We start from the raw sequence: 14,791 nt of genomic DNA, 5'->3' as shown, positions 1-14,791 counted from the left end.
CACAGAAGCCTATGATGGATACAAGTTGATCTGTAACCAAGTTACAAAGGAGGTTAGGCAGGTAAAGGCAGATTACGAGAAATCTTTGGCAAGGGATGCAAAGAAAAACAACAAAGAATTCTTTACTTATGTAAATTCTAGAAGGAAGGGGATAAATCAGATTGGTCCACTTGATATCAATGGATCAACTGTTGATGATCCTGCTCAGGTAGCTAACAAACTAAATGAATATTTTGCATCGACATTCATACATGAGGAGTTATTCAGCGAGGAGAATGCCAGAGGTGTATTCAACTCTGGCAGCAAGCTAGAGAATCTTGTAATAACTGAGAGTAAAGTGGAGGAGAAATTGTTGAAGATAAACACAAGAAAGGCACCTGGGGTGGATGGGATCTATCTTGTTATATTAAAGGAGACAGCAAAAAAAGTAAGCAAACCCTTAGCCATAATTATGAGAGTTTCCTTGGACTCAGGGGAGGTACCCACAGACTGGAGATGTGCAAATGTGATCCCAATTCACAAAGGAGGATCAAAGGCCGACCCAAGTAATTATAGACCTGTGAGTTTAACTTCTGTTCCAGGAAAATTAATGGAGGCACTGGTTAAAGAAGCACTGCAGGATCATCTAGACAAGACTTCAGTTATAGCTCGGACACAGCATGGTTTTGTTAAGGGGAAGTCTTGCCTGACCAATTTGATTGGATACTATGATGCAGTCACAAAAGAACTGGATGCAGGGAATAACTTTGATATTATATACTTGGATCTTAGAAAGGCTTTTGATACTGTTGCACATGGAAGACTGCTGCACAAATTGGAGCAGTGTGGCATTCGAGGCAAATTGCTGCTATGGATAAAGAGGTGGTTGAGGGGGAGAAGACAGAGAGTGGTAATCAGTGGACACTGCTCATCATGGACTAATGTTATTAGTGGAGTCCCTCAGGGTTCAGTGTTGGGTCCATTATTGTTTTCGGTATTTATAAATGATATTGATGATGGTATATCAAGCTTAATGTCCAAGTTTGCAGATGATACAAAGGTTGGCAGAGTTGTTAAGGACACTACTGACACTATGCTTTTGCAACAGGATCTGGAAAGGTTGAGCAGATGGGTTGAGAGGTGGCAAATGAAGTTTAACATTGATAAATGTAAAGTACTACATATTGGAAACAGTAATCCCAGAGCAACATATCAACTCTGTGGTACTACACTGACAGTGGTAGAGAATGAAAAGGACCTGGGGGTAATTGTGCAGGCAGATATGAAGTTCTCTGAGCAGTGCAGACGGGCTGCAAGAGTAGCTCATGGTGTCTTGTCAATGATATACAGGAATTTTTCTAGCAGGGATAAGAAGGTGATTATTCCCTTGTATAAGGCAATGGTCAGGCCACACCTTGAGTACTGTATACAGGTCTGGAGGCCTCATTTCAAGAAGGATGTAGAGCTGCTGGAACAAGTACAGAGAAGGGCAACAAGATTAGTGAATGGAACAAAGAGGTACTCTTACGAAGAAAGGCTTAAGTTTTGCAAATTACAGTGTCTAGAGACTAGGCACCAGTGAGGTGATCTGATAGAGGTGTATAAAGCCTTGAATGGTTTGAGCATGCTCAGTGCTAATGGGAGTCTTCCTCTTGCTCAGAATAATCATCTGAGAGGGCATAAATTCAAATTGAGGAAAGACAGTTGTAGGATAGATGTGCAGAAGTATGCCTTTAGCCAGTGGGTAGTTGGTTGGTGGAACAGACTTCTATCTTTTGTTGTGGAAGTTGATAGCCTAAATAAATTTAAGGCTGAGCTGGACAGGTATTTGGAACGAATGGAGGGGTGAAATGGGAGTGTTTTTTTTTTTTTTTTTTTTTGGCTGATGCTGCATAAGCTTGCTTTCTTGCATCATATGCCTCTACTAATGCTAATACACAGAAGGATAAAATTTAATTTAAAGAGATTGTTACTTACATTTGTTATTTGTTAGGCCCATGTATTGTCAAAAATATGAAAGGTTTATACATAGTTCCCTGTATATCTCTTTTTTTTAAAGAAGAGACCACTAAAAACACTTCCTTCACAATAGCCTGAGTTATTCCATAAACACCTTTTCTATCTCAATAAGTGGCTTCTTATCTACCACAGTGACTTAGTTGCTCAACTCCCAAGGAGATTGGCTAGATTGTTGGCTTATAATTAGGTAATCTCAATGCAGAACAACATGTAACTACATGCTTCCATTTGTTTGCTTGTTTATAATTTAGTTCTATGAAGACCACCCTTCTTTGCATTTTTACAGGTCTTTGTGTTGTTTTTTGTCGTGATGAATTGTAGGCCATTCCAAGTTGAAGCAAACAATATGTGAGATTTGTTGAATTGTATATACTATTCTGACTATATATAGTGTTAAAATTAAATCTCAGTTACTGCAGTAAAACTGTCATTAATTTTTTAATCCATATATTTAAAATTAAAATAGAAGTAGTTGTAATGTATGTGAATTTCTTATATTTTCTCAATCTGAAATATTTTTTCTTTTTTGATTATTTATAGACTCACCTTACAGCCTGGAAAGTAAGTATCACTTCTAATTCCACTTGGCTGTAATTAGATTTTTAGATAGTATTTGATGATAAATGTTTCATTTTGTTAATTGCTTGTATTGTAAGTTGATTTTAGGAGAAAAACTGAAACATCCAGATATATATATTTATCTCTGGATGTTCATATCATATTGTGTGAAAGAGATTATCAGGTAACAAAGGTGTGTACAACTCCATTTTGAGAACTGACTTTTCTTGCTCAATGAAATGCTACTGCTTTGAAAATTACCGTAGTTTATAGCCTATCAGCACATAAGAAAGCAATAATGAGCATGCCATACCATGTCTATCTGTTGAAACTAGAGGATAATTGAGCTAATATGACCAGTTATTTGAGATTTTTGTTGCCTACATGTTGTTTTTTAACTGTTCTATTTAATATATTCTTTTTTAACTTTTTTAGCTGTTCAGTTTAATATCACTAAGCATAATAACTCCAGGCATTGCTGATGCCTGGAATTATTGTGCTTTGTGATTTTTCTATCACTGTAGGTATCAGGAAAAGAATTGCCTGGTTGTGAATAATATTATTGATCAATATAATTGATGAATCTAAATAAATACATTCCATGAGAGGGCAACTTTTTATGATTTTATTTTTCTTTGAGGTTTTGATCATTATACTGAGTGAGTAAAGTCACATAACCCAATTATACAAAACTTTTTAAATTATAAAGAAAGTAATAAGTTTCCATTTACACTTGATATGGCTCTGGTCAAAGATATTTACACTTTCATTGTAAATGTTTTATTGCTGCCAATATGCCACCACAACAGAAAACAATGGGCCTTGCATTTTTTGTAGTATCATACAGGCTCAGCTTTGCAGTATGTATACTTATGTTCACATATGTTACTTATTGGAACTCGTATTATGTAATATTAAGAATTATTATTATTATTTGTCAAAAGTACTTGCCTTCCATGTGCTGGTAACATTAATAACAGTCTGTATGTCACAGCCACAAAATAAATTTATATGAGCCACAGCTGTCAAAAACTGTAACTGCAGTGGTTTCCAGCAACTTATCGTATAGATTATTTCATTGATTGATGGGACTGAATGAGGCTGCTGGTTCTGAAGAGGGATCAAAAGGTGACATGAGTAATTACAGACCTGGTAGCTTAATTTCTGTTCCAAAGAAATAATGAATTCACTTCTTAAAGAAGTAATGCAGGACTATCTAGACAGGAATGCAATTATACTGCAGACACAGCATGAATTTGTTAAATGATGGTCTTATCTAACCAGTTTGAGTGGATACTGTGATACAGTGAACAAGGAACTAGATGCAAAAAATAATTTTGACATCATATACTTGGATTTCAGGAAGGCTTTTGATGTTGTACATAAAATACTGCTGTAGAAACTGGAGCAGTGTGGCATTAAGGGCAAATTACTGCTATGGATAAAGGAATGGTTGAGTGAAAGAATACAGAGAATATTTATGGACTTTTCTTCATGGACTAATGTTATTAGTTGAGTCCACCAGGGTTCAGTGCTAGGTCCATTGTTGTTTTCAATATTTATTAATGATATTGATGAAGGTATATCAGGATTAATGTCTAAGTTGATACAAAGGTTGGCAGAGTGGCTAATGACAGTAATCAGGATGAGCTTCTGCAAAAAGACTTAGGAAAATGAGGTGAATGGGCTGAGAAATGGCAGTTGAAGTTTAACATTGGCAAATGCAAGGTATTGCCATTTCTCAGCCCTTTGACCTCATTAGGGTGCTCTTATCAAGAAAGGTTTCAATTCTACAAATTGCAACATCTGGAGACTAGGCACGTATGAGGAGATTTGATTGAGGTGTGTAAGCTAAACATTAATGGCATTCTTCCTCTTGCTCAGACTACACATGAGGGGACATAAATTCAAGTTGAGAAGGATGGTTGCTAGATAGGTGTGCAAAAGTTTGCTTTCAGCCAGCGGGTGGTTGATTGTTGGAACAAACTTCCATCTGTTGTTGTGGAAGTAGGTGGTTTGAATAAATTCAAGGAAGAACTAGAGGGTGTGGATGAGTGAAATGTGTAGGGTTTTTTTTTTTTTTGGATGATGCTTTATAAGCTTGCTTTCTTGCATCATTTGTTGCTACTAATACTAACAAAGTGGCATGGCAGTGCAATAGTGACAATTTTATGTACACTTACTCCGTAGATGTGAGGGATATGAAGATAATGCCTTAATAGTGCCACTTCTCATGCCATATGATTAGTTAGATGACTGTTGAAGACGTTTCCCAGTGCTCGGGGGGTTTCTGTAAACTACTGTGTGGGGAATATTGTGTTGCTTATGTATAAGGACATCTAGAAATGGGACAGAGTTATTCTTTTTTTAATTTCAGTTTAAACTTTATTTTGATGGTAGTGGTGCAGTCAGTCTAAGCCCTCTCTTTTCAGCTTTGGTCTTGAGTTCAAAAGCTTAGCAAAAGGAAGAAAGAGAATTTCTCCACAGAAAGAAAGAGATTTATGAGATTATGGTGTCCAGTTTTGTTAGGAGCCTAGGATGGCATGCACATGGCATATGTCAGGTATTCTGGGCCGGTTAGTTTTAATGTGTTTGAAATCAAATACTGTATACTGAATTGGTGTAAAGCCAAGTGTCCTCATGTTGCAGTTACATACAGCATATCATTGCTGATGATAGCACATTGCATTCCACTTTCCAGTTTGAGAAACCTCGCCCTGCTCAATCAGTTTCAATCTCTCGAATATCTGCTACCAATTCCTTAAATTCTGATCTCCAGGTAATTCTCCAGTGCGGCAAAGACAACTTAGTTGATTTCAATTCTTCTAAAACTCAGTCCTGTCTTATATCTCACAAAAAGGATTCTTCTGCTCCTATGCTTATCTCTGGTGAAACTGATTTCTAGGCATGATGATATATCTCTTTTGGGGATTACCCTGACTTCTAATCTGTCTTGGCACAAGCACATTACAAATATTGCCTCCTCTGCATCTATAAAACTTGGTTTTCTCTTTTGCTCTCAGCATTACTTTTCTTCCAAACAGCTGTTCACTCTGTACAAATCGCAAATTCGCCCTACCATAGAATACTGTTCCCACATCTGGGGCAGTGCCTGCAAACCTCTCTCGGGCTTCTAGATTCCATTCAGAAGAGGACAGTTGGGTTAATTAATGACTCATCTCTAACAGAGTCTCTCTCCACTCTCTGTCTCATAGATGTACTGTTTCTGCTGCATGCCTTTTTTACAGATACTTCCATAGACACTGTTCTTCTGAATTGGCTTCTATAATTCCCCCTCTCTCTTTTAAAACAGTCTGAACATGTGCCGCCAACATCCACTTACTGTCCAACTTCAAACTCACAGAACCAACTTTTCATCTTCATCGTTTATTCATTCAACTGCTGTTTTCTGGAACAACCTTCCTTAATACATATTTCTTGAAAATTACAGTCTACAGTTCAAGTCTAATATCAACAAATATCTTCTTTCGTCTTCTCAACCTCCAATCCATGCACAGTACTGAGTACTATAGGTTCTATACCTCTCATGCTTGGGAGTTTTATAAAAAAAAAATAATAAAATAACTTTTGTAAAAAAAAATTAGTTTTTTTGTGTGTGTTAAAGTCAGTATTTTGATCATGCATTTAGTTAGTTGGGGGGGGGGGGACTTCAGCCATTTTCTCTACTTTTGAAACTCTGACAAATTATGACATATTAATTGCCTTGGGGTTTGCTTAATAAGACTCCTCCCAAAAATGTTGGTCTAGAGCTGAATCAAGGCAGATCAGCTGTGATAAGTGGTGGGTTTATTTTCTCTAGTTCTGCCCTTCCTGTGTTGAGTTTCACCGTCAAGAATTTTAAATAAAAATAAATTTTCTGTTTATACTTCAGGATAACCACATAGGGTCAGATGAGTTCACAAGATAAAGAGAATAAAAGAATGTTATCATATATAGTAGTCATGTGGGCTTGAACCATGGTCACTCAAAGTGTATATACTTTTGTACCCTTTTGTTTGACCACTCAGCTACAGTGGCCCTCAATCCTGCATTAGTGCCATGGAATATGATTATACCATTAGTGTGGCGTGGTGTATTAAACCCCACTTCATATTTTCATTAAATAAGTTTTAATAGATAAACAATTATATATGGCTTTAAATTTTCTTTATGTGTCTGTTTCATCTTCTTCTTCTTTGGAGTTTTATTCTGTACCAGTTGAATGAGGGTGTAATTGAACATCATCACTTTCACTTGAGCTGCTCAGTTGGTCATTTTCTTCATATGTTGCTACATCTTATTCATCTTCAATAAGTTTTCTTAAACTTTCAATTTTTATTTCATAATTCATTACAAATTGTGATAATATTATTCATTTTATGTAGAACATAAACTTATGTAAATTTATAATAAATTGTATTCTTAAATGACCACAAAAACTTTACTTATAGATCAAAATTACATGCCTAATGCAGTGGGGTGCATGACATCCCAGAGAGTTACATTATCATGCTAATTCACCACTAGCTAATGTACAACTGAAAAGTTGGACATCTGCTATTGAGAAGATACTCTTGCTCTCAGATTATAAACTATTGCCATTTATTAGATAATATACAAATTAATTATGATGAGGTGTAGGACACCCTGCTGCACTAATGGAGGTTTAATGTGCCCTGCAATCTGGATATTTTTTCTGATACTCTGTGGCACTTCTCATAAGATAAGGACTTTTGTGATCTACATATTAGTTATAATTCTTTATAGCTTTAATTATAATAATTAGTTATAATTCTTTATAGCTTTATAGAAAGGGTTTGCACACAAATTTTATATTTATGCAGAATCCTGACATTGTTTTGAGGATTAACTAGTGTGTAATAAAATTTCAGAAAAGTACGCAAGTTAAAACAAGTTTAAAAAAGTAGCATTGTTTATTATTGTTTATCACAAATTATAAAAATAGCATTGTTTATTTGAAACAAATAAACACTGTTGTGTTGGAACTTTATTTGGAGCAAATAACAGACTAAAAGATTAACAGTAGTTGCAGGCAAAAGTGAAAGTGGTTCTTGCACTGCTTCTATTGTAACGAGCAGCAGCCTAGAGAGCAAGTTGCTGGGGACTTCAAGAGCTGCTGGGAGTCATCATGGAACAAATAAATACATGGACTCTGTTAGAGTAACTAAGAGTAAGAACAGGTGCATGTACACCAATGCTAGAAGTATAGTAAATAAAATTGATGAATTTGAAGTGCTGATCAAGACATCAAAGGCAGATATTGTTGGGATATCAGAGACATGGTGTCACACATATAAGCAATGCAGAATTGGAATTTGGGGAGTACAACGTGTACAGAAAGGATAAACAGGGTAGAAAGGGAAGAGAGGTTATGCTGTTAGTTAAGAAACACATAAAATCTAACAAAGTGCATCCAGTTGACATGGGCAGAGGGTGCAATGTTGATTCAGTTTGGTGTGACATAAACACTGGGAAAGGGAAAATGAGAGTAGGAGTGTGTTATAGGCCTAATGACTCTGATGACTACAACGAACAATCATTCAGTGAAATACAGTTGGCCAGTAAATCAGAATGTCTTGTAATGGGGGATTTTAACTTTCCAGATGTTGACTGGAATTTGTGGGTTGGTCACTCGCATGCTAACAAGACTTTTGTGGATTTATTGGAGGATTGTTTTCTACAGCAGCATGTTTGAGGGGCAACCAGAGGAGGTAATACCCTTGATCTGATTATCAGTAGTGATGACACATGCATTAGAAATTTGCAGATAAAGGAACCACTAGGTGACAGTGATCACAGTCTTCTGATGTGGGATTTACTTAAAGATATAACTACCATCAAGGGTAAAGGGAAGGGTTTTTGTAAAGGTGACTACAGTGGTCTCAGGCAGTTTTTGAATTCTTCTATACAGTGGGATCAACTGATGATGTTAAAAACAGTGAATTCTAAATGGGAGGCCTTCAGGGAATTAATCTTGGAAACTACTAGGCTTTTCATACCAACTAAGAAATACTGTTCAAGATTTAGGTCTAAATGGATGTCAGATGAACTAATGAGGCTTGTGGCAGAGAAGAAAAATGCATGGGATGCATATAAATTAGCAGGCAACACAGAATCCTACGGCAAATATAAGCTAGCCTGTAATCAAGTCACAAAGGACATGAGGTTAGACAAGTGAAGGCTAATTAGGAGAAATCCTTGGCAAAGGATGCAAAGAAAAACAACAAAGACTTCTTTACTTATGTAAACTCTGGAAGGAAGGTGTGAATCAGATTGGTCCACTTGATGTTGGTGGTTTGACTGTTGATGATCCTGCTCAGATAGCTGACAAACTGAATGAGTATTTTGCATCTACATTCACACGTGAGGAATTCTGCAAGGAAGGGGAGGACAGAAGTTTACTAAACTCTAACAGGGAGCTAAATAATTTTTGTAATAATGGAGAGTAAAGTGGAGGAGAAATTGTTGAAGTTAAACATAAAAAAGGCACCTGGGGCAGATGGAATCTATCCGGTTATATTGAAGGAGGCGGCAAGAAAAGTAAGCAAACCCTTAGCCATAATTCTGAGAGCATCCTTAGATTCAGGGGAGGTCCCCATGGACTGGAGATGTGCAAATGTATCCCCAATTCAGAAGGGGGGGGTCAAAGGGTGACGCACATAATTATAGACCTGTAAAATAATTATAGACCCTAAAAAAAAAAAAACCAGAAATCAAAAAAATTCAAATAATAACTAGAATAGGTATAAACAGATATTTTGCAAGTCATAAATAAGCAACAAGTGGCATTATAAGTCATCATTGGGAGATTAATGTACTTATTATCTTGCAATCCCCGCTGTCTTCACACCTGCCGCTCAAAAAAAAAAAAAGAAGAAAAAGAGAAACCAAATGTTTAATTTGTTTTAGTGTGTCGCATTGATTGTTGTGTTCCGTTGCTGCGCAAAAGGACAAATTTTGTTTCATTATTTATGTCAGGAATGTTGGAATTTTTTTTTATAGTAATTTTTTTTTTTTTTTGGTTAGAAACCGCAAAAATGATGAGTAAATGCAAAAAAGTAGCGTTTTCAGTTAAACAAAAACTTTAAATTATTCAAAAGTTTGAAAACGGTGCATCTGTTAAATCTCTAAGGAATCATTATAATAAGGATGTATCAAAATGGCCAAACATTAACAAGTATCGCGCGGAATTCAGATTTGTCAATAATAATATAGTAGCAATATGTTATTAGTCATTCCCGAGTTACGTAAAACTTGATGAAGTAAGAAGTCCTGGAACGTCTCTCTTACATATGTCGGGGACTTTTGTATTTTTGGATTAACCGGGAAATCGATTATCCGGGATTTGTTTTTTACCATCTATCCCAGAAAATCGAGAGTCTGCTGTACTTGGATTTCACAAAGGCTTTTGATACTGTTGCACATGGAAGACTGCTGTACAAATTGGAGCAGTATGGCATTAAGGACAAGTTGTGCAATGGATAAAGGTATGATTGAATGGGAGACAGCAGAGAGTGGTAATGAATGTACACTGCACTCCGTGGACTAATGTTATTAGTGGAGTCCCCCAGGGTTTGGTGCTGGGCCCATTGTTGTTTTGTGTATTTATTAATTATATAGATGAAGGTATATCATGCTTAATGTCCAAATTTTCAGATGGTACAACGGTTGGCAGGGTTATTAATGATAGGTAAAGACAGTATGCTACTGCAACAGGATCTAGAAAAGTTAGGTAGATGGGCTGAGAAGTGGCAACTGAAGTTTAACATGGTTTTTTTTTTTTTTTTTAGGAGCATTAGCAACTAAGGCCATATTGCTCCGGGGATATGCGGTGGTCATTCCCTGACCTTTCCGCATCCTCCGTATTTGGTGGTCACGGGCTCGAACCCCGGTCTAATCAAGAAGCGTGTGCTACGCACTGCTGCTCCTTCCCACCTAGCTACGGAGGTGCCTGTCAATGACATATAGGAATTTTGCTAGTAGAGACAAAGAGGTGATTATACCTTTGTATAAGGCATTGGTCAGGCCACACCTTGAGTACTGTGTACAGGTCTGGAGGCCTCATTTTAGGAAGGATGTAGAGTTGCTAGAATGAGTAGAGAGAAGGGCAACAAGATTGGTGAGAGGAACAAAGGGGTTCTCTTACCAGGAGAGGCTTAAATTCTGTTAGTTGCTGAATATGGAGACTAGGCACCTGCTGCGAGGTGATCTGATTGAGGTGTACAAGGCCCTGAATGGTTTGCGCAGGCTCAATGCTGATGGGATACTTCCACTTGCTGAGATTAAGAAACTGAGGAGGCATAGATTCAAATTGAAGAAAGACAGTTGTAGAATAGATGTGCGGAAGTTTGCATTCAGCCAGTGGGTAGTTGATTGTTGGAACAGGCTTCCATCTGTTGTTGTGGAAGTTGATAGCTTAAATAAATTTAAGGCTGAACTAGACAAACATTTGGAGTGACTGAATGGGTGAAATGGGAAAGGTTTTTTTTTTTTTTTTTTTTTGGCTGATGCTCTATAAGCTTGCTTGCATCATATGCCGCAACTAATGCTAATGAGGTATTTATCACATGTAAGTTACCTTCATAATATCTTATTTCAAACAAAAAGTTTGAAAACAGCAGAAATTACAAGCAGTAACTATATATGGGAGTAATAATATTTAAAAAAGTATATTTTAAAATTATTTTAAACTTTTCGTTATGGTAGACTTCATGTGTGACATATGAGAATTTGTTTAAATATGTACAAAAATAGTAAAATCAGACACGCCAAAAATGTAACATTTCATATCTGAAAAACAATTTGAAAATAGCAGAAATCACAGGTGGAAACTGTATCAGAGTGATAACATTTTAGCACAAGCTTTTGTTTGAGAAATGATAGCACAATAGGATGCATATTTTCATCATGTCATTCCATGGACCTAGTTTATATAAAATAGAGTGAAGTCTAGCAAAGTACTTCCATACTTGAAGATTGTAATTGGCAATAAACATCCCTCTGAAACAGTTAATAATTTTCAAATAGTTTTAATAATTGCCTTTGAAGTTATGGCCGCTAATTTATCGTTTTTCATTATAGGATTGATCCAGCATCAGTCCTAGGTGCAGGAAAAATATATCAGGATTCAGTTCATTTGCCCCCAAGTGAGGTAATTTATTTTAACACTTGTCTTGTATTGTTTCAAAATTATAATTGTGAAAACATTCATGATGGTTCTGTGCAGTTAAATGTTGGTTATTCTAAATGAATGCAAAAATTAAAAGAAAGGGAAAGAGAAACATCATAACTGTCATTGAGCAATTTCCAACCTCTTTTACAATAATAAATTGAATAATATTTCAGTGCATGAAATACAGTATACGGTGACCTTGCTAAACATTATTTGACTTAATGTTGTTATGAATTATGTCATTAAAGAATTATATCCAGGTTTCAGTTATTGTTGTTTCAAGCTGACCAAATATTGATACCAAGGGCTGACCAAATGTGAATTACCATCTGGAGCTACCAGCAATAATAAATATAAATACATACATTTTTAGGTGTTTTTTTTTTTTTTTTTTTTTTTTTTTTACCCTGTTTGTTTGCAAAACATATTTCTAATCATTTGTCTTAGAATGCAACTCACATTTATAACTTTTTATCTATTTGAAAATCTAATTCAGTTAATATCACAATTTCCAGGAATGCTTCTATGACAATATACACTTTACAGATGTGATAAACTGACACTTTGTTAAGCAAAGTGTCAGTTTATCATATCTGTAAACCGTGTATAGTATCTGGCTGGCCTAGTTTGTATAATAAGAAAGTAAGAATAATCCCAGAGAAAACTCCATACTTTTGTCTGAGACCTCTCCTTGATAGATGAATAGGTCTCATTAATGCTTTCAACCACCTGCATGCCTCTCTATATATATAACAGTTTTTGTAATGCATTTATCCGTGGCTGCCTGTGTGAAATGCATACATTGTACACAGACAGTCTATGTCATCCATAGCAAAAAAAAAAAAAAAAATTGGGATTCTCAGTGAAGTTGTTAATTTCTTCCAGTGTAGTTGAAATTTTTTGATACTGAATTGAGATTAGTGCTGAGGCAAATCAGGCCATGGTATGTCAATTTATATCTGTAAATTGCATGGATTCTCTGGCTCTCCTGTTTCCATAGTTCCCATTCAGAATTGGTCATTGCTTTCAGCCATTTTGTTACTTTAACTTATCAACATAAAAAAAAACACAGGTATTTTTGTAAATGGGATGTATCTTAATATCAGTGTACACTGTAAACAGTTGAACCTCTGAGCAATACTATTCCTGGTAATATTTGTAGGAGAAAAAAAAATTGAGATTCAAAATGGAAAATTGCACATAGCAATATATTATGTTGTAAAATAGTAAAAAAGAACAGGAGTAATTCAGATATTGCCCATTTCACATGTGTAATGATATTTATTTATCCTCTACTTATACACTAATAAAACAGTAATTGCATGCTATTTTTGCTAACTGTTATTGTATTTGTTGCAGTTGAAAAAAGTTAGTAGACCAAAAGGAAGTAGGAAACATATTTATTTGCCATCATGGTGGGACAGTAAAGCTAATAAGGAATCCAAAGACAGTTCTGACTAATAAAGAATAACTTCTGTATAGCTATAATCTTTTTTAAAAAGAAATATAACTTTCTATAATATGAAAAATTTAACTGAAAAATATAACAGTTTAGCTATAATTTTTCACCATGGACTGTTGAAAATTTAATGTTTGTTATTTACAAAATTCTTCTGTTAAAATTTTATACAAATTTGTTGCAAGAATTGTTACATTTATTTTAAAAAGCATTTAAAATGTTATATAAAAATATATTTAAAATTTTTTGTAATTCTCTTCAGATTATTTTTGATGCAATTTTATTGTACGGAAATGTGGAAATAAATAAGTTAAAATTTTGAAACGATTCAATCTTCTCAGTTTAACATCATGTACTCTTAGTTATTTTTAAGTGGGTAATATCTTATTGAAAACTTTTACTGAGCTTAATATTTATTTAAAGTAGAGCAATTAGAGAGATTTTCAAATTTCAAACATGGCCACTCAGCATAACTCTGTATAGCATGCTGGTATGTGTTAAATAGTATGCTATTACCCTAGAAGATTAAAGCCTTGCCGACCGGGCTAGCCGAGTGGGTAAAGTACCTGCCCGGCAACCCAAAGGTCGCGGGTTCGATTCCCGCCTCGGGCTTGGATCAAAGTACTGCAAAAACCTTGGGAGGTGCAATATGGCCACAGAAGCCGATGCGCCAACAACTACCAAATCAAAAAAAAAAAAAAAAAAAAAAAATTAAAGCCTTCTTTTATAGTATATGTATGGAAATTCTGAATTTTGTGATTAAAATAAAGTCTCATGTGGCAGAATATGTTGGAGGTGATTATTCCCTTGTATAAGGCAATGGTCAGGCCACACCTAGAGTACTGTATACAGGTCTGGAGGCCTCATTTCAAGAAGGATGTAGAGCTGCTGGAACGAGTACAGAGAAGGGCAACAAGATTAGTGAATGGAACAAAGGGGTGCTCTTACGAAGAAAGGCTTAAGTTTTGCAAATTACAGTGTCTGGAGACTAGGCACCAGCGAGGTGATCTGATAGAGGTGTATAAAGCCTTGAATGGTTTGAGCATGCTCAATGCTGATGGGATTCTTCCTCTAGCTCAGAATAATCACCTGAGAGGGCATAAATTCAAATTGAGGAAGGACAGATGTAGGATAGACGTGCGGAAATTTGCCTTTAGCCAGCGGGTGGTTGGTTGGTGGAACAGACTTCTATCCCTTGTAGTGGAGGTTGATAGCCTAAATAAGTTTAAGGCTCAGCTGGACAGGTATTTTGAACGAACAGAGGTGTGAAGTGGAAGTGGGTTTTTTTTTTTTTTTTTGGCTGATGCTGCATAAGCTTGCTTTCCTGCATCAAATGCCTCTACTAATGCTAATGCTAATATGTTTAAAACGAAGGTTCAGATATTCTAAAAATAAATTGTAACCAACAGCATTTTTAATTTGGATTCTTCTCTGTTCATATCAAGTAATGATGTTACCCTCACCTTGAAAATGAAAATGTGGTTTGGGAAGCTAACACACAAAAACTTTATTTTATACAAATATCATAAATACTTTTCTTTTATACATATACCATAATTGGGAATAAACTATCTCTGAGGTTT

At 35.7% G+C, this 14,791-nt stretch overlaps 1 protein-coding gene across 1 annotated transcript in view; it reads left to right on the top strand.

Moving 5' to 3' along the window:
• Positions 1 to 13,210, top strand: part of LOC150089963 (uncharacterized) — a 153,132-nt gene extending 139,922 nt beyond the window's left edge. The window contains exons 27-29 of the mRNA XM_090390147.1: positions 2,539 to 2,559; positions 11,659 to 11,728; positions 13,109 to 13,210. Coding sequence (XP_090246273.1) covers positions 2,539 to 2,559; positions 11,659 to 11,728; positions 13,109 to 13,210 — 193 coding nt within the window. The remainder of the gene's footprint in view (positions 1 to 2,538; positions 2,560 to 11,658; positions 11,729 to 13,108) is intronic.
• The last annotated feature ends 1,581 nt before the right edge of the window (positions 13,211 to 14,791 follow it).

This window comes from Mastigoproctus giganteus, chromosome 2 (assembly GCF_048544385.1).
Source record: "Mastigoproctus giganteus isolate SK-2022 chromosome 2, ASM4854438v1, whole genome shotgun sequence".
NCBI classification, from domain to species: domain Eukaryota; kingdom Metazoa; phylum Arthropoda; class Arachnida; order Uropygi; family Thelyphonidae; genus Mastigoproctus; species Mastigoproctus giganteus.
This window is presented reverse-complemented; position numbering and strand designations above follow the sequence as displayed.